Genomic DNA, 20,916 nt, shown 5'->3' with positions numbered 1-20,916 from the left:
TTAAATCCGATCACTCAAACCACTTTAGGAGATGGTTTGAGACTTATTACAAATGAAACTGGACAAGTTTAAATGCATCTGGTTGCTGAAGCTATGTACATTTTGGAAACGTGTGAGTGTGTTATAGGCTACTGGCTCACGGTAACCAGATATGACAGTGCAATCTCAACACGCATCGCCACAGATATATGGCCCGTTGCAAATGAGTAGCTGAGTAAGTGTCTCTTCAGCAAGCCGACGCACAAAACTGCCGCAAATGAAACCAAGTTCGGCGTCACATCCTGAAGCTCAACAGTCATCTGCATTCAAAGTAGAGAGACTACTTACCAGTGCTGAGGCCGCTTTCTCTCCTGTTGTGGTCTTTGATCTTGAAATTATCTGATGATAGATAAATTGCAGCTTATATCTGTTTCTTTATTTGATGTGAACTCTATAGCATAGTAATAAAAGATCGGATTTGTGTTCATTTTGCGGAGACACATTTATGTGGCCAATTGTAAATAGAAGTTTTAACAAAAATGGCTATTCAAACCGTAAAAACGCATAAAGTGACCAGGTGTAAACAGGTCTTATGAGTTGGCCATAGACCAATTAATTTGAGATTATAGTATCGACTAGACATGTGCCGGTATACGGTAATACGATATACCGCAATAATGAACATGCACAATATTGTTGTCGTGGGCACTTCAAAATACCGTGAATAATTATTTCTCACGAATTATTCAGATTTTTAGAATGCATATTAAGAATACTTTACCTATCAACCACTGAAACCCAACGGGCATGAGCCGAGCACATTATGGAACGGCTGAATGAAAACAATAAGGCTCTATTATGTAACATTAGTTCATTCATTAACAAACTGACAATGAAAAATACTTCTAAAGCATTTATTAATCTTAGTTCAATGTAAATTTCAGCAAAATAATGCCACATTATTAAAATCAAAAGTTGTAACTGTATTATTTAATGGACCTGAGCTAACACTAACAGTTGCTTTTTGTAACTAACATTATCAAAGAATAATAACTGTAAAAATGTAGCTATTCGCTCTTTGTAAATGTTAATGCATTAACTAGTGAGACCTTATTGTAAAGTATTACCTATTGTTCTTTATAATTTTTTTGCACTTTAATGTTAAAATATTTGTTTACTTTATACATTTTTGTGTATTGCTTTATTGTATGTTTGGTTATTTTTGTTATAAGAGAGTTTTTAAACCTGTTATAGTATGACCACTTTTTTTGCAACAAATTTCAATATCGTGATAATACCGTATACCGTGATAAAAGCTTCAGCAATTAACGCAACATGAAAATTTGATACTGGCAAATGCCTAGTATCGACTAATAAAGTTGACCCTTTTCATATTTCCAGGTTACTCAGAAGCAGAAGTCGTCATAGTTGGGTAAACTTCTATAGCAGTGAATTAGAGACATCTAAATTAGGGCTGGGACAATAAATCGATGCATTGCAAATCAAGAAATGATTCTGGATCGGTTCTGAGATTTTATGAATGCATCACTATTCTCTCTTTAATCGATTCTGAGCTTAGTTTTTAACAGCCGATGGCACTGCGTGCTTTAGAAACAGCTGTATTGACTCTGCTTTCTTTCAATTCCCTACACACACCACTTTAACTTTCTATAATCATTCATCAAATTTTAAAAGGTTGAAGCAAATTATAAGGGTGTTTGCAGTGGGCTGTTTACATTAATCTCACGTCATAAAAACATTCTAAGGTGCAAGTACAGACTTAGCCGACCACACAAGCACTCTTCTTTGTGAGCATTTGAGCATGCTGTTAAAAGCGAAGCTCAGAATCGATTTGAGAGGGAATCGCGATGCATTCGCAAAATCTCAGAATCGATCCACGAATCACGATGCATCGATATATTGTCCCAGCCCTACATGAAATATATTTTTGGTGTTCAAATAGCAAAAGAAAACCCCCACAACAAACTAGAGAGATTGATAACAGCGGTCAGAAGACAGACGTCAATTTTACCGTCCCATAGCTGCTGTATTAGAAACACCCTCACAGCAGCGTTAAGTAGTTTTTTTTGTAATGTAATATTTAAAAGGGAATTTACATTTATGAAAATATAAAAAACTTTGCAGGATGCTGATGATCGTTAAAGCACATCATCGCAGTCTGTGAAAGGGTCCATCATGTCTGCTCTAAAATTTGGCAATGTATAACGCACAGTCTGTTTTCAAATATTTTGTACTGAATTGTACAGTATTGTGTACAATATGTTTAGTACAATAATGTAAATGGTAAATATTATATATTTTTGTATTCATATACTGTATTTAAAAAAAATTATAATGTAAAAATCATTTTTAATGTCATGTACACTACCGTTCAAAAGTTTGGGGTACAATTTTATATATTATAATATTATTATTATTATTATTATTACACTATTATATTATAATTAATATTATTATAATAAATGTTTCTTGAGCAGCAAATCAGCATATTAGAATGATTTCTGAGGGATCATGTGACTGAAGACTAAAGTGTTTATGCTGAAAATTCAGTTTTTCCATTTGATTTGATGTTTATATGTGTTTGTTTATTGTCATGTTTTGGTATGGTTGTTATGCATGTTGTGTGAGAGAGAAGGCACGCAACTGTTTGTAGTTTAGTTGCTGACTCTCACATGATAAGTGATTTTAGCTGTACCATCACAGAGATCACACACAAACATATTCTGTTTACTTTTAAAATTACTAGTGTCTCTCTCTCTCTCTCTCCCTCTGGCTAATATTTGCCAGCAATCAGAGAGAGAGTGATAAGACTGCATGAGGATATCTAGAATGACATGGAGGGAGATAAGAAGACAGGACAACCCTTACGTTTTGTACTTTTTTTGATTGCTGTTCTTTGTAGTTGTGTGTTGCTCATGCTTAAGCTTAGTGATTTGAACAAACTCCTAATCCTAATATATTAAACTCTGGCAGGGTTACGTAATATATGTAATATGTAATACCTCCAATCATATACTTTTCTAAGCAGTCGGATTGAAAATGGGCAAGAATGTCCCATAGAAGTAGAAGTTCTGTAGTTTTCCAATAGATTTGTTTTTTTTTTAATCATGGAAAATATTATTATTCCCTATATCTAGATGATGTGTATATAGACTACTGTTCAAAAGTTTGTGGTCAGTAAGACTTTTTAAATGGTTTTGAAAGAAATCTCTTATGCTCACCAAGGCTGCATTTATTTGGAAAAAACCCCCAGCAAAAACAGTAATATTGTGAAATATTATTACAATTTAATAATATTAGTATTGTATATTATATTTTAAAATATATGTTATTCCTGTGATGGCAAAGCTGCATTTTCAGCATCACTACTCCAGTAGTCAGTGTCACATGATCCTCCAGAAATCATTTTAATATGCTGATTTAAACATTAAATAAACTCAATAAACATTTCTTATTATTATCAATGTTGAAAACAGTTGTGCGCTTAAATATTTTTGTGGAAATTGAGATACATTTTTCTGATTCTTTGATGAATAGAAAGTTCAAAAGAACAGCATTTATTTAAAATAGAAATAATTTATAATTGTCCTTTATTATCACAGGTAGTATGTACATTTTGTTGCTGGTTGCTTTTTCTAAGCAATAACAAAGGTGTAGCTTGATGACGCTGTGAACAAATGTGGAATCATGGGAGTTGGCGTTTTCACCAACACAGCCGATGGATCTCAGGCAGAAATCATGTTCATGGATGAGATAATGTATTAGTTTTATATAAACATTACTGTGGTTTGAAGCAGGGCAGAGGCCGAGAGCCTGGGAGATTTTATGCTGCTTTTTTATTATGCTTAGTGACTAGTGCCGCTCTTTTTTTTTTTTTTGTTCTTTTTTGTTTTGTTTATGTTATGATTTAAAATTACGTTTTACGTCCAAGATCCTTCTTCCCTGAACTTTGTTACGGTTATGTTTGATCACTTAAATTCACATTATTTTATTTCATTCTAATGAAATGGCCACAAGTGCTGAATTACTACTCGTACAGGTCACTTTATTTGACCAATTAAAATTGTGGGGTAACGCAGCACTGTTTTACTTGGTCAAAACAATCATACTAAATACGTTTGAATGTGGAGAGTTATGTTATAAAGTTATTCTGTGCGTTTGCTCGGAGGCTGCTATGAGACTCATTGCAGTGAGCTATATCAATATTAGAATATCATATTAATAAAAGCTGAATGACTTGTGGTGTTAAATGATTTTATGAGTTAGCCACTTGACAAAATAGTGTTGTCTCTGAGGCATGATGGTACAAACAAATAAGAAAACAAGAAGATTCAATCAAGAAAACAAGAGATTCAAACAATAAGACTAACTGTGTTGGGCTATATAACAATGAATAGTTTTCTGTAAAGTATCCAAACAGTTGCTCACCTGACTAGTAAAACACATAATATATTCAGTGTTTCCCACTGGATTTTGTGAAACTGTGGTGGGTTGACCTCGTCGCTCTAGTCTAGGGGGTTCGCACATTTTAAAATTTCGTACATTTTAAAGTTAAATTCATCTGGTGCACTTTGAGAGTAAAACATAACAAAACAAAAAAAACTAACTCTTTTTAGTTGTGTGATATAGTGTCTCAGTCTACATTACACTACATAATAATAATAATGTTATAATATTATTCCTATGACAGTAATAGCCATATATTGTAAAACAAACGCACTGAAAAATAGTCATGAAAGAGAGAAACCTGTGTGCTTTTATTTTGATAGAAAATGCATTTGAGCTTTTATTTTAGTCTCATTACAAATCTAGTAAAATGCTATGCAAATGTGAAAATAATCCGTAACTGTTGCCCGCTACATTCCCAAATGCTACATTCCTAAACTCAGCACATGCACAGATGGAGTTGACTGCATTCACTGTGAACCGGTATTGAGAACCGAACCTGATCATGTGCTGAATGAAGTGCGCACTTCTCTTTACCCGGCGCAAACAGGGTAAGGGCCTTTTGATAAGGGCCCTGTCCCAAATGCCACACTAAACACTCACTTCCTACGAGTCTGCACTTTCATGATGTAACATGTGCTATGTCGGCGCTATGTTGGGAAGAAGTCTGCTGTGGCGCTCGCTTCACTGCGGGCTCGGCAAAAGTGCGCATCTAGGGCACATACCGAAACCTAAAATGACAAATGGGACACTCTACAGTCTCATGACTTAACGGACATGCGCACTTACAGCCATTGTAAGTCCACAAGACCGAAAGTGCACATGAAATGTGCCATTTGGGACAGGGCCAAGGACACAAATCCGCGATATCTTTAGATTTTTGTTTGTTTGACAGCAATGCCACAAAACACGACATTTAGAGACTTTTTATGTTATTATGAGAAGTTTAACTATATTTTCGGGCCGCCAGTCTAGTTATTGAATAGGAAGCATTTATTTGTGGCTGTCAATGTGCGCATATTGTGGCTGGCCGCCACAAATAAATCAATGTATGGGAAACACTATAAGTGTCTTTGGTGTTTCCATTGTACATAAGCGGAAATTGACAGTGACGTGGATATGACGTCACTGGCTGGCACGCAAAGACCACAAAAGGGCCAATACACTGGTTAAAATTGTGGATTTCTCTGTATTTAAACATTGTTGGAATAATTTGGGATAATGCAAGTCAGCAAAATATCTAAAAATGATTTAGTGGTTTTTGTATATTTTAATCATATAGCAGGTTTTATGCATCCTTGCTGAATAAAATAATGACTTTGTTTTTTAAATTACTGACTTTTTGAACGATAGTGTATAATAAAACAGGATTCGTTTTTCAATCTTACGTCAAGTTGAAATGTTTTATATAAAAAAGTATTTACATTTTATGGATTGTGATATTGACCTTGTGTTTGCCATGTAAATAACCCGAATGCTAACATGGCATCAAAAAAACAAGAAATTTTAAACAAACATTATGGCTAAGCCTCTGTTTTCATACAAGAAAAGTGGATAGTGATGCTATCCATGATAGTACTATGATACTCATGCAAGTATCAGACTTCAGTGTGACTATATTCCATCTCTTCTGAAGCCACACTGCAAAAATGCAACTGCAAATGAAATGTGAGAACGATGGTGGTGGGAAAGATTTTCAGTAAATAATGTCTTTTTAAAGCTCTGTTTCAAGTGGTTCAGTAATGTGATGACTTAGTAGTGCTTATGATTTAAGCGGTTAACAATTAATCGATTTATTGATCGTTAATTTAAACAATGATCGATTATGGGAATAAATGTAAAGTGACATCCGTATATGTGTGCGTGTGAAAACAAATTCATACGGGCTCAAACTGACATGAGGGTGAGTAAATGATGACGCAACTTTCATTTCGGAGTAAATTATCCATTGATGATTCCAAAATGGATCAACTTTGTATATTTTTTTAAATATTGCCCTCACCCATTATTCTTTCCTTTTTCTTCCTTCCTATGTCCCTGTGTTTCTCTTTCTCTTTTTTCCCTCTCTCTCTCTCTCTCTCTCTCTCTCTCTCTCTCTCTCTCTCTCTCTCTCTCTCTCTCTCTCTCTCTCTCTCTCTCTCTCTCTCTCTCTCTCTCTCTCTCTCTCTCTCTCTCTCTCTCTCTCTCTCTCTCTCTCTCTCTCTCTCTCTCTCTCTCTCTCTCTCTCTCTCTCTCTCTCTCTCTCTCTCTCTCTCTCTCTCTCTCTCTCTGGTTGTCAAGAGAGAGTGAGTGGGTGTGTATTTGGGGGGGATAGTTGTTATAGCGATGAGGAGGTCTTCCTTGTATTTTGTTGTCATGGCAACTTTGTCCACTTGATATCCCCTACACGTGAGGTTGAAGCACCCCATCTCACAATACTTCATGCGCTCATGCACGCACTCATTTCTTTGAGTGCTCTCGCAACAAGTCCGTGTATTAAGCCGCCTTATCTGGGCATTGTACACACGCACACGGTGTTAAGTAATTTGCAAAGAGGTGTAAATCTGAATGCTTATGTGTAAATACGGTGGCATTTAACGTGAGCATGCGTTGAGTATTGTGTTGCAGATTAATTATTTTAAGAAAGTGTTCAAACATGATGATACATTTTGGTATGTGAAAATCTGTGTTTGTTATAGAGCTATTGGTTATGAGCAGAACGTCTTAAGACGGGTAGTTCACTAACAAGGGAGTGTGTATGTGACTGAAAGATTATTGCTAGTTTTACACCAAAGAGTTAATGGACTGATGGATTGTAACAGCGCCATGAGAAGAGAAGAGGAGGAGGGTGTGCAGACCTGCAGGGCTCCTGAGAGTCGTGCTAGTGCACTCAGCTGTGATCGTACACACATAATTGCAATCTCCTGAAACTGGTACAGCCTGTAGGACAGGCCTTTGACTGACCTTACCGAATATTTAACACGCCCCCACAGTTACTGAAGGGCACATGTGAGATTTGGAGACGGGTAAATTTGACCGTTAACATTGTCTGAGTCTGCAGCTCTCAGCGAGCATGGGAGAATTTGAACAGTCATTAACTCTCTCTCTCTGTCTTTCTCTCCACAGCTCCTCCCCCCAGCAGATTTAACCGGAGAGTGTCGGGTGAGTTCTGTTTGACGTCATTGCACTAATCATGTGGTTTAAAGTGTGTGTGTGAGTGTCAGATAAGTGTTCTGCCTTTCCGTCATTTCCCCTTGTGTTTGTTTTATAGTAATTATGTCGCCAGTATGCCCACTCATTCTGCCCCTTTCAATAGTGTTCCAGTAAAAAAAAAAATCCCTCTTTCAACGTATACATTCCTTTGATGTGGGATTTTTAAAATCTTACATCATCATATGAAGGAATCTAGATATGCTACCTGTAAAGACATGTTTAATGCATTGAGAAGAATACTTTTTTTTCCAGTGACGTGTGAAGTTAAGCATTGTCCATTCCGTCATCAACGCTTCTAGAGCCAATAAAGGGTTGCAGGTGGAAAATTTGAGAGGAAATAAAATGTAAAATGTGCCATACAACATAAACATGTTGCCAATAGTTAAGAGAACTAAATATTTAGTTATTTATTTGTTTGTAACAACTAAATGTAAGTTGTTTCTCCTACACTACTGTTCAAAAGTTTGGGGTTGGTAAGATTTTTTGTTTTTGAAAGACATCATGTTCACCAAGGTTGCATTTATTTGATCAAAAAATAGTTACAAATATTATTACAATTTAAAATAACTTTAACTATAGCTTAAAATAACTTTCTATTTGATATAAAAATTCAATTTATTCCGGTCATGTCAAAGTTGAATTTTCAGCAGTCATCATCACTCCAGTCTTCTTTGTCACATGATCCTTCAAAAATCATTCTAATATGCTTATTTGTTCCTCAAGAATAGGGAAAAGTAACTTTAGTAACTTTCCAGAATTTTTATTTTGGAAACTGGAAACAGCCCCTTTGCAACCCTGCTCAAGTTTTTTTTTTTTTTAATGTTGAAAATGTTTTTGTGTAAACATGCATTTTTTCAGGATTCTTTGATAAGTAGAAAGTTTATAAAACAACATTTATTTGAAATGGGAAGCAAAGGCCATAATATATTTTAAGCGGAATCGAAGAATTAACTGATGTGACGTCATTTCGTACAAAATCAGGCCAAAAGGAACTACGTTTGGAGTTCATTTTGGGAGTTCGAAACAGCTTGCCAAAGCGAACTTTCCGGAAAAGTTAGCTACGGCTGGTAAAGACCTTTGTACTACCATTGGTCCATGGCGATTACGTAATAGACAGGTGTGCACGGAGGCTCCGCCTTCTTTCATGTCATATCTTTTCTTGTTCCTTTCTCCTTTTCAGTCCGTCGAGTGAGCTACTTTATAGTAGAAAATTAAGTTGTCTTCTGATGAAACGAGACGCTGTTGTTTATGTTTAATACGGTAAAGCTGCTTGATTTTAAGCAATCTATTGTATAAAGCGCTATATAAATAAACGTGACATGACTTTACTAGAGTGCTGAATTGCTGCGCTCGTGCAAACATATCCAAGTTGTTATGATAAGATGCTTTTCTTAGGCTTGCTGTTTTCTCAATTTTTAGTGTGCTTATTTGTTATTGAGAGGAAAGCGTGCAGCACATATTTACATATTCATCTAAACACCGCTCTCAGCAGTGTGGGCGACGTCAGATGTTCGCTTACAGTATATCTCTGGTCACATGTTTCGAACTTCGTTTTACCCCTAAGCAAAGAACTTCGGCGTGATTATATCAGGGCCTTAAATTTATTCATTTCTTCAAAAAAAAAAAAAAATCCTACTGTCTTTTGAACTGTAGTGTAGATTTGGCATAATTTTCTTTAAAGCTGCTTTTTATTATGAATAGCCAAATACTTAATATTATAAACAACAAGCTGTTTTTATTATTTTTGCACAGTATAAATAGATACACTTTGGCATTGAAACTCCTTTTCAAGTGTTTTTGATTCCCATGCATGTGGCTTTGGTGAATATTTCTGGCAAGTAATTAAATAGTTATTTGTTTTCATAGTGTGTGCGGAGGCCTTTAACCCTGATGATGATGAGGAAGACTCTGAGCCGAGAGTTGTTCATCCAAAAACAGACGAGCAGCGTTGTAGATTACAGGAGGCCTGCAAGGACATTCTGCTGTTCAAGGCTCTTGATCAGGTACGCGCACGCGCACACACACACACACACAGAGAGATATGAGGGCTGTTAAACTGTTAACAGACGTCATCCAGGTTGTATGTGTGCAGGCCAGTGAGTCAGGTTTGGTTTGCTTGTGCGACTGATCACACGTGCCTTACTTAAAGGAACACTCCACTTTTTTTGAAAATAGGCTCATTTTACAAGTCCCCTAGAGTTAAATAGTTGAGTTTTACTGTTTTTGAATCCATTCAGCCGATCTTTGTATCTGGCGGTAGCACTTTTAGCATAGCTTAGCATACATCATTGATTCTAATCAGCCCATTAGCATCTCATTCAAAAAATGACCAAAGACACTTTCAATATTTTTCCTATTTAAAACTTGACTCTTCTACAGTTACATTGTGTGCTAAGACCAACTGAAAATGAAAAGTTGCGATTTTCTACACCTATATGGCTAGGAACTACTTTCTCATTCCTGCGTAATAGTCGCTGATCTTCGCGGCCGTACCATGGCTGCAACAGCGCAATGATATTACAGCGCCTAAAAGTAGCCCCCAGCTAGGTAACTTTCAATGTGACCGGCACTAAGTTCGTGTAGTTGCAGAGAAAGTTTCAGGCTTGCAGCCGACAAATTGTGTTGTGGATTTACCTGTGTGATTAGCCATGGTTCTGTGTGTTGTAAAGGGCTGTGATAGTAAGTCGAAGGTGTATACTACCACCATGTTTCACAGAATACCAACCAATCATTGCGCCGCTGCAGCCATGGTACGGCCGCGAAGATCTGCGACTATTACGCAGGAATGAGAAAGTAGTTCCTAGCCATATAGGTGTAGAAAATCGCAACTTTTCATTTTCAGTTGGTATTAGCACACAAATGAACTGTAGAAGAGTCAAGTTTTAAATAGGAAAAATATTGAAAGTATCTTCAGTCATTTTTTGAATGAGATGCTAATGGGCTGATTAGAATCAATGATGTATGCTAAGCTATGCTAAAAGTGCTACCGCCAGATACAAAGATCGGCTGAATGGATTCAAAAGCGGTAAAACTCAACTATTTAACTCTAGGGGACTTGTAAAATGAGCCTATTTTCAAAAAAAGTGGAGTACTCCTTTAAGCAGCCACTATCGGGTCATTGTTGGAGGAAATTATTTAACATACTGTTACTTGAACTGATAAGTGTGGTTTATTTCCTGCTGATGTCATGTAACATGCATGCACACATAAACGTGATGTTGACTATGGTTTAGTTTTATGCCAAAAGTAAAACCTGCTTCAAAATATGCGCCTCTAAATTCACCCCTTAAAAACTTTGTAACAAAAAGTTGAGTTGTTGTCTGGAGACCACCACGCTTTGTTCCTTTCTGTTGCACTCTGTCTAGCTGTTATGTGAACCATAAGAAACTTGCCTATTTAAAAAATTATATTTTTTTTGCCTAAATCTGTACTATATGATTCAGAACACAAACACATTTCCTTCATCAGACGCTTTGTCTCTCTCTCTCTCTCTCTCTCTCTCTCTCTCTCTGGTACAGGAGCAGTTTTCAGAGGTGCTGGACGCCATGTTTGAGGTTCTTGTGCAGCCACAAGATCACGTCATTGATCAGGGAGATGATGGGGATAACTTTTATGTAATCGAGAGGTATTTATTTTAAAGTGTTTTTTCAAATATTATCTTTCATATAGTGTGTAATACAACTGTTTTTGAATGAAAAGGTCTGCACAGTTTCAAAGATCAAAGTGCACAAGTTATTGTCACCTAAAAGAAAGGACATTTTATTCTGAACTGCCAAAACGAGTCATCAGCAATTCCAGTCTCACTTCGGTTTACATACCCAGGGCCTGAATTTAGTTTTGGGAAATGGGGGGGAATTCCCCCCTTAGGTGATTCTTATGGGGGGATTTTTTTAATTTTGAGGGGAGAGTTGGGGGGAGGGGCCTTTTTTTGACATAAAAAAATAATACTTTTATCTCACCTAAATGTCTCCCCACTCATTGTTTTTGTGTTTTTACATTAGTGTAATTTTGTTGCTCAAGAGTTTACACAACACAAGGAAGATTGATTTCAATCTTTGAATTAAATTGGAAAAAAAGTAGCACAAATGAATGCAATAGAATAAGAGTACACATTACATTTTTTGGGTAGGTCTAACACTAATATTCAGGTACAGAAATACTACAGAAACTAAAAGTAATCAAATGTAAAATAACACTGGACAATACAGTACATAGGCTATTAAAGGGTTAGTTCACCCAAAAATGAAAATTAGTCCATGATTTACTCACCCTCAAGCCATCCTAGGTGTATATGACATTCTTCTTTCAGACGAATACAATCAGAGTTATATAAAAAAAATGTCCTGGCTCTTCCAAGCTTTATTATGGCAGTGACTGTTGCTTCGTTTTTGAAGTCCATAAATAGATATTATTTCTTACACAAACGCATCGATTCGCTTCATAAGGCCTTTATTAACCCTCGGAGCCGTGTAGAGCATATAACTAATTTGATTTTATAATCTGCATGGATTTATTTACTTATACAACCTACATGCTAAAGTGAATAAATGTTTGCGGGAACTTCCTGCATTATAAGCACAAGACCTGTGGGAATGATTAAAATGATGTGCAGTACCGTCTGACCAATCAGAGCAGAGTAAGCTCTCGGAAAGGACCTTTGAGAGACTGAGGGCCCTATCATACATGCAAGTGTTTTTTGCTAGTTTTAGCCTGACGAGGTGTGTTCAGGCGCATTGTTGGCGTGATGCTATTTTGAGGCAACTAAAAACGACTCTGCCATTGACCAAAAAAAACCTGATTTAAAGTCAATAGCGGAGTATTTTTTGTGGTATTACAAAATATACAGTATGTACATGCAGCTTGTTACACACAGGGACGTGCAGCAGCACACAAACATTTTTAAATAATAAAAAATAAAAGGATTACTCTCTGGAGAAGCGTTCAGTCTTTTCGCTCGCAAATTCCGCCATGAAAATAGCAAATCCGCCATGTTCCAAGCGCAACTGGCTATTAAAGGGAATGGCAGATGAGACTCATTGCATGTTAGGACCAAAACACACCCATGACTCATTAAGAGACTAGGTACAACCCTTTTGGAACCATGCACCTGGCACACTGACAGTTTTTTCCGTCGTTAAAAGTGGATTCGGATACACCCTAAGTGCACCTGCGCCATGTGCTTCAGACCTGATGTGCTCAGATCGTTAAAATAGGGCCCTGAGGGTGCTTTCACCCTGACAGTTTAGTTCGAAACGGGGCATGGTTGGCATGAAAAATTGCTAATGTGAAAGCTGTCATGCAGGCCTGGGTGCGCACCGGGATACCGAACCTGTTGCACTCAAACTGTGGCACAATTCACGTGAATGTGAAAGTAATATAGACTCGGGTGCACACTTATTCAGGAAGAAAAGTTTTAGCCGATGACTATGTAAGGGGTGTGATAGTGTTGACGATTTACCTGAAATGTGAGCGAGAGTGAGCCTGCAGTGTAATCGCGCATCGCATGTGCTATCAAGGCGGCAAATAAATGGCAATCCGCTGTCTCCTCAAAAGAGTCCTTTTGCAAGCAAGCAGCCTTCATGCGACACATACAGTAAACCCAAATGTTGTTTACTCTGCTTCGCATAATAGCACCAAATGAATAAAAAACTCAATATATTGACCTCATTCTGCTTTCTATCATGCGGTGTGCACGTTTGTTATGACATAAGATGAACTCAAGTGCACCGGGGTTTGATAGAATCAAGTTGAGTGTGAAACCAGACCAATGCTGCGGGCGGGAGCGTGTGAAAGTCTCCTGAATCTTCAAATGAACTGTTTTCAGATTCTTTGAGAAATTAGGGTATTTCATGGTAAACAAGTGCTATTCCACTCTTTTTCTAATAAGCAAATATATCAAAATGTACTGCCACTGGATACTTTGTTACTATTAACAATGCACAATGCATTACATATGTTTAAATGAAAAGATAAATGTAATGTCCAGTAACTTGATGCTTCGATGAAAACGATTGAGCTCCGTCTGTGGACATACGCACACACTCTTTTGACGTGAACAGGAACAGCAACATTACGTGGTTGCTGTTAGGAGAGTTTGTTATTCAAAATGGCAACATTTGCATTGTTTTGAATTAAAATTTTACAGTACTATTATATTATTACAGTAATGTAATATCTATGTCTTGGTGAAAAGCCCCTCAGCCACTTGAAGCTGCACTTGACTTGGCAACCTGGCCATGTAAATCTCTAAATATGGTTATAACCTTCTTTTGAACTGGACTCTTCACTTCTGCAGTGATTTTGTGTAATTACAGCAGCCCTAATCTTGTTGAGACTCAATTTGTGATTCGATAAAGAAACTGAGAGAATAAAAAAAAAAAAGAAGCTGTTTGTGTTCATTCCTATTCATTGTTTATCTGAAACCGTAGTAATGTTCCTCATTTTGAATGTCAATACCCAACGGTCAGAATGAAGTGTAGCAACAATATAACTGCCACCACAGCACTAACTGAATGTATGTTTTTGTGTACTTGCAGGGGTGTGTATGATATTGTGGTACAGAAGGATGGTGTGGGCTGCTGTGTGGGTCATTATGACAATAAGGGCAGTTTCGGAGAACTGGCCCTCATGTACAACACTCCACGTGCTGCAACCATCATTGCTACAGAGAAGGGAGCCCTCTGGGGACTGGTGAGTGTGTGTGTGTGTGAGAGAGCAAGTGAACTGACAGCGTACCCGGTTGACAAAGTGCTCTACAACAGCACCACCTTGTGGTTGAAACACTGACCCCCGGTTTCACAGACAATGCTTAAGCTAATCCTAGACTAAAATGCATGTTTTAGCTATTTTAACTGAAAGAATCTTGCACTGACAAATCTTAAAATATGTCAGTGGCATTGTTTTGTCTCAAGATACACACCAGTAATGTTTTTTTCTTGGGCATGTTTATAAAAGTTACTTAAATGTCCTAATTGAACTAATGCCTAATCCTGGCTTAGTCTAAGCCCTGTCTGTGAAACCGGGCCTAAATGACTGCTGCTTCACTTTCACAGTGCTTGTATATGTGTGACATAAGCATAAATCCGGATACTAATACTACAGAGTTTTCAGCTGAACGATATGTCTGTTTCAGGATCGGGCAACTTTCCGTAGACTCGTAGTGAAGAATAATGCAAAGAAGAGAAGGATGTATGAAATCTTCATCGAGTCTGTTCCACTGCTCAAATCACTAGAGGTGAGAAAGCGATTGTAAAAACATTTATTCCATTGCCAAACATGTTGTTTAGTGGTGACAGAGTATCAGGTTTGCATAGCTGAAGTGAACATTAAAGAAAAGCTTTGAAGAAGAGAAGAACATTGTTGCACAATGAAATTATGAATACTTACCCCATCTTTCTGTTTCATAGCTACCTGAGAGGATGAAGATTGTTGATGTGCTGGGTGTAAAATCATTTCACGATGGAGAGAGGATCATTATGCAGGTGAGTGTAGAAATATCATTGGACAACAACAGTCTTTACAATAAGTATAATTTATTTTAAAAACTACACATTTCAAGCAAAAGAGTTTGTTAAAAGAAGTTTGTTAGGTTTTAGATGTAAAACAATAGATATGCTATTCGAAAATTCTGGTTGTCAAATGTTCATTGTTATTGTGATAACTTCCATCTGTTGCCATGACACCTGTATCTAAATAACTCCAATTTAACTCCATACAGTAAACTCACACAAAGCAATGTATAATACAGCAAAGCTAATCTGAATGATTGTTCAAATCATAATGTAAATGTAAACCGCCCAGCTCTAAACTGCTAAATGGACTATTGGGCATATAAGTGTTTTCATTGTATTAACATTTTGAATTTCTTTAAATCTGCTATGAAACAGTGTGTGTACATTGTGAAAAGGTTTATACTGAAGAATTTAAGGAGAACTGACTTCATAGACAAAATTATAAACGCAACACTTTTGTTTTTGCCCCCATTTTTCATGAGCTGAACTCAAAGATCTAAGACTTTTTCTACCCTTACGAAAATGATAATGTAGTTAAACCATGGTAACCACAAATTAACCATGGTTTTGCTACTCTAACCATAGTTTAACCATGGTATTTCTGGTAAAACTGTGGTTATATATCTGGTAAAACTGTGGTTATATAAATGGTAATCAATTAGCCAAAAAAACATGGTTACTACACTTGTACTATGGTAAAACAAGTTATTTTTCGTAAGGGTATGTACACAAAAGGCCTATTTCTCACAAATATTGTTGACAAATCTGTCTAAATCTGTGTTAGTGAGCACTTCTCCTTTGCCGAGATAATCCATCTAACTCACCGGTGTGGCATATCAAGATGCTGATTAGACAGCATGATTATTGCACAGGTGTGCCTTAGGCTGGCCACAATAAAAGGCCACTCTGAAATGTGCAGTTTTATCACACAGCACAATGCCACAGATGTCGCAATTTTTGAGGGAGCGTGCAATTGGCATGCTGACTGCAGGAATGTCCACCGGAGCTGTTGCATTTTCATTTCTCTACCATAAGCCGTCTCCAAAGGCGTTTCAGAGAATTGGACAGTACAACCAACCGGCCTCACGACCGCAGACCACGTGTAACCACACCAGCCCAGGACCTCCACATCCAGCATCTTCACCTCCAAGATCATCTTGAGACCAGCCACCGGACAGCTGCTGCAAAAATCGGTTTGCATAGGAAAGAATTTCTGCACAAACTGTCTCAGGGAAGCTCATCTGCATGCTCGTCGTCCTCATCGGGGTCTCGACCTGACTGCAGTTCGTCTTCGTAACCGACTTGAGTGGGCATATGCTCATATTCGATGGCGTCTGGCACTTTGGAGAGGTGTTCTCTTCACGGATGAATCCCGGTTTTCATAGTACAGGGCAGTATGGCGTCGTTTGAGTGAGCGGTTTGCTGACGTCAACATTGTGGATCGAGTGGCCCATGATGGCGGTGGGGTTATGGTATGGGCAGGCGTATGTTATGGTCAACGAACACAGGTGCATTTTATTGATGGCATTTTGAATGCACAGAGATACCGTGACGAGATCCTGAGGCCCATTGTTGTGCCATTCATCCATAACCATCACCTCATGTTGCAGCATGATAATGCACAGCCCCTGTTGCAAGCATCTGTACACAATTCCTGGAAGCTGAAAACATCCCAGTTCTTGCATGGCCAGCATACTCACCAGACATGTCACCCATTGAGCATGTTTGGGATGCTCTGGATCTGTGAATACGACCGCCTATTCCAGTTCCTGCCAATATCTAGCAACTTCACACAGCCATTGAAGAGGAGTGGACCAACATTCAACAGTCCACAATCAAATTTTGCGCACATAGAAAAAGTCTTAGATCTTTGAGGTCAGCTCATGAAAAATCGGGGCAAAAACATAAGTGTTGCATATATAATTTTGTTCAGTGTATATCTGCTAAAAATCACTTTGGGACCAGTTAAAAATGGCATAATCATTTGTTTCCAAATGCCACTTATGTCATATGTTTGGTAATCTAAAGGCATCTTTACACAGCCGAGATTGGCAGATCAACGTGCTGCTACATTTCTCTCAGATACAGTATGCTAAACCCAATCAGCGTCACTGTTAGATTAGATTCCAAAAATCATCTTATTGAGAACATATTTCACAATGGTCAGGTGACATCTGCTGTACTGCCTGAAACGCTAACTTAAGTATCATTGTTCATTTGCTGTGCCTGCTCCAAAGTGACTTTCTGGCTCTTGAAAAACGTTTGACCACTTTTAATCCTATGGTGATCTACCAGGTGTAATAATTCATAATTTATTTATAGCATTTGTTCCAGCTGGCACAATTGTATTAAAGCTGCACTATGTAACTTTCTTGTGCTCAAAATTTACAAATTTTACTTGAGTGAGTACATCATAAATCCATTTTCCAAACCGTGTTTTTGTCTTATCCTGAATCACTGTGGTACACTGATAATAAGTGTTTATATTCTGACTATTTTAGTCCGGTTTGGGTCACACCGCTGTGGAGTAGCCCAGTACCTGTGAGACTCGTCTTAGACATAAACAGAGAGAAGTAGCTCCGGCTACATTGTTCTTCCGCAAGAAGCATGCAGTTTAGTTTATTAACCGCTAGAGAGCCGAAAGTTACAGTGTTGCTTTAATAAATATAAAATAACTATACCGTACAATAGTCTATCAGTACTAAAGATTGTATTTTTTGTTTTGTTTTAATTTCATTGTTTGTTTCATAAATAATACATTTATAACACTTTCGTTAAAACTGTCGTTTTAAAATAATGTTCAAAGCATTGTTTCCCGCAATTTTAATTCCTATTTAAAGGAATTTATGCCGCTTCATAGAAGCATTAAACAGTCTGTCTAAATGCAAATTTTTGTGATTTTATAGCGCTTCAGATTTGGTTTCTGTGCCACCTTTGCTGTGTAAAGATGCTGTACATTTACCTCTATTCATCTCACATTTGTCATTTTGAGTCAGTGGGCTTTGCCATAAGAGTCCTGATATCCTCTGTTCAGCTCTCACACACTCGAACAGCTACAGCATGTCTGAAAGAACCAACACACACACACACACACACACACACACACACACACACACACACACACACACACACACACACACACACACACACACACACACACACACACACACACACACACACACACACACACACAAAGCAGGTGTAATTATAGCACTATAATAATAGAGCAGAACTGAAGATCAGGACTCTGACTGATGCTATTGTATCATTAATCATTATTATTATTATGGGCTGCTCTATTACCAGGGTGATACGGCTGATTGCTTTTACATTGTGGAGTCTGGAGATGTGAAGATTATGATGAAGAGTAAAGTGAGTTCCTTTATCTTTCTTTTTTCCATCTATCCCTTTCATTTTGTTGTATTATACTATGCTCAGTTTGTAAAAAAAAAAAAAAAAAAAAGTTTAGATTTTTTTTATGTTAAAATGCAGAGACATCATTCATAGATTGATTGCCCCCAAAATGTGAGCATCCTGACTAGCTGGAGACTTTTGCTTAAAGGGACAGTTCACCCAAAAATGACAATTGTCATCATTTACTCACCCTCAAGTTGTTCTAAACCTGTATAAACTTATTTTGTCTGCTGACCACAAAAGAAGATATTTTGAAGAATATGGGTAACCAAACAGTTGATGGACCCCATTGACTTCCATACTATAGAAAAAAAAAATGGAAGTCAGTGGTGCCCCACAACTGTTTGGTTTCAAACATTCTTCAAAATATCTTCTTTTGTGGTCAGCAGACCAAATACATTCATACAGATTTAGAACAACTTGAGGGTAATGATGACAGAATATTACATTTTGGGTGAACTATCCCTTTAACCTATGGCTTAGGTTTTGGGCGGGTCCAACCAATTATTTTTTCAATTCTTCTCGATGTTAGCAATGTATAAAAATAATTAAATTTTAATTTATTCACAGTAATGCCAACATTTAATTTTTAAATAGCTCTTTTTCTGTGTCTCCCAGACGAAAGCAGACAGACAGGATAACGCTGAGGTCGAGATCGCTCGCTGCAGTAGAGGGCAGTATTTCGGAGAACTTGCTCTCGTCACTAATAAACCACGTGCTGCCTCAGCCTATGCTATAGGGGACATCAAATGCTTGGGTAAGTGTCTCTGACTTATATTTTTGTACTGAAATGAAATGTGTGCCAAGTGCTCCAACAACCTCACACAACTGATATTTATGCATTTCAGTGATTGATGTACAAGCCTTCGAGCGCTTGCTGGGACCATGCAAGGAGATCATGAAGAGGAATATCGCCCATTATGAGGAGCAGTTGGTGGCTCTGTTTGGATCCAGCGTGGACCTGAGGGACTGAGACAGACTGGCCGTGCCTTACACACACATACACACACACACACACTATACAACACGACACATAGGCTATACACTCCCAAAACATTTTGTAGGCACACATTCCTTTTTATGTGCACTCATACTCCAGCCAACACGCTCACACTTTCAAATCATACCTCACAAACACACACATGCCTGTTTTGCGTCAGCTGTTCAGTACAAAATAAAAGCATTACCAGCTCAACTGCTGTGACCCTGAACTAACCACAGCCTGGAGAGGATATATGCGCACGCGCGCGCACACACACACACACACACACACACATTCACTTACACCAAAAATTCCCAGCCAAGGACCCATCCTTTCTCATGGTCACTTGCAGTCACAACAAAAACAAAAAAGAGAAAAAGAGACCAGATAAAAGAATCTATGTTTAAACAAGAAAAAAAGTTGATATCTTTCAATAAAAAACTTCAAAAAAGTGCAAAAATTTAACGTTTTAGAGCATTTTATGACAATGCAAAGCTTTGATAAACTTGTTTAAATATGACCTGTTTCTTTCCCTGCTGTTGGTGCATAAAAGTTTTTGCTGGTGGTATCCACAGTGACTGATTTTTCTCACTTAAACTCCACATTGTATTGATTTATTAATGTATTACTATTATTACATATTTTTGTTGAAGGGTTGACTCGCTGTTACACCGCCCCCTAATTGGAGGATGCGAGGCCGAATCTAGTGAGAATTTTTTCCCTTTAGTCTTTCTGAATGAGTCGTCCTGAAAATAAATAAAGCAGACATTTTGGTAACCTGCTGGGACTCTTATGTTGCGAATGTTTGTGTGTGTGTGTGTGTGTGTGTGTGTGTGTGTGTGTGTGTTGGACGGTGCGGTCTGTAATTACAGGAACAGTGCCATTTAAATGTCAGGAATCAGTTTTGTTTGTAATCTTTTGATTGGAGACACCATACAAGTGTTTTAGAGTGTTATTTTTTCTTTAGGGCGTTAGTTGGCTATTGTTAGTTTATCACCATTGAGAGTTGGCTAGTTTCGGCATTTACAGATTGTACTTTTAATAAACTTTGGATAAATCAGGGTGTCTACTTTTATTTGGGGATTTTTTTCCTTGGGGAGAGGGTGTTCTGAAACACAATACCTTACATAGGCTACATTAAAAGAGTTAATGCAAATGTTCATTTATTGATTATCATTTACTCTTCCCTACAATTAACTGAGAGAAAAATATTAGATTGTTACTTTATTGTTTGAAACTCTAATGGGCTCTATTGAGCAACGGAGCCATTTTTTTATCTAGTTTCTCACAGGTTACATGTGCCTGGAAACAGACTGATTGCATCTTACTGTGTGAGATTCTCATTAAACAGTCGCTCTTCTCAAAGCTCTG

General features: G+C 37.6%; 1 protein-coding gene across 2 annotated transcripts in view; it reads left to right on the top strand.

Moving 5' to 3' along the window:
* Positions 1–20,916, top strand: part of prkar2aa (protein kinase, cAMP-dependent, regulatory, type II, alpha A) — a 34,716-nt gene extending 13,800 nt beyond the window's left edge. For both annotated transcript variants that reach the window (XM_079828120.1, XM_079828121.1), the window contains 9 exons: positions 7,552–7,587; positions 9,505–9,641; positions 11,157–11,263; positions 14,175–14,328; positions 14,771–14,872; positions 15,045–15,119; positions 18,456–18,521; positions 19,182–19,320; positions 19,412–20,916. In XM_079828120.1, coding sequence (XP_079684246.1) covers positions 7,552–7,587; positions 9,505–9,641; positions 11,157–11,263; positions 14,175–14,328; positions 14,771–14,872; positions 15,045–15,119; positions 18,456–18,521; positions 19,182–19,320; positions 19,412–19,536 — 941 coding nt within the window. In that variant the 3' untranslated portion in view covers positions 19,537–20,916. The remainder of the gene's footprint in view (positions 1–7,551; positions 7,588–9,504; positions 9,642–11,156; positions 11,264–14,174; positions 14,329–14,770; positions 14,873–15,044; positions 15,120–18,455; positions 18,522–19,181; positions 19,321–19,411) is intronic.

Source organism: Gobio gobio (assembly GCF_949357685.1).
Source record: "Gobio gobio genome assembly, chromosome: 10".
Lineage (NCBI taxonomy): Eukaryota > Metazoa > Chordata > Actinopteri > Cypriniformes > Gobionidae > Gobio > Gobio gobio.
This window is presented reverse-complemented; position numbering and strand designations above follow the sequence as displayed.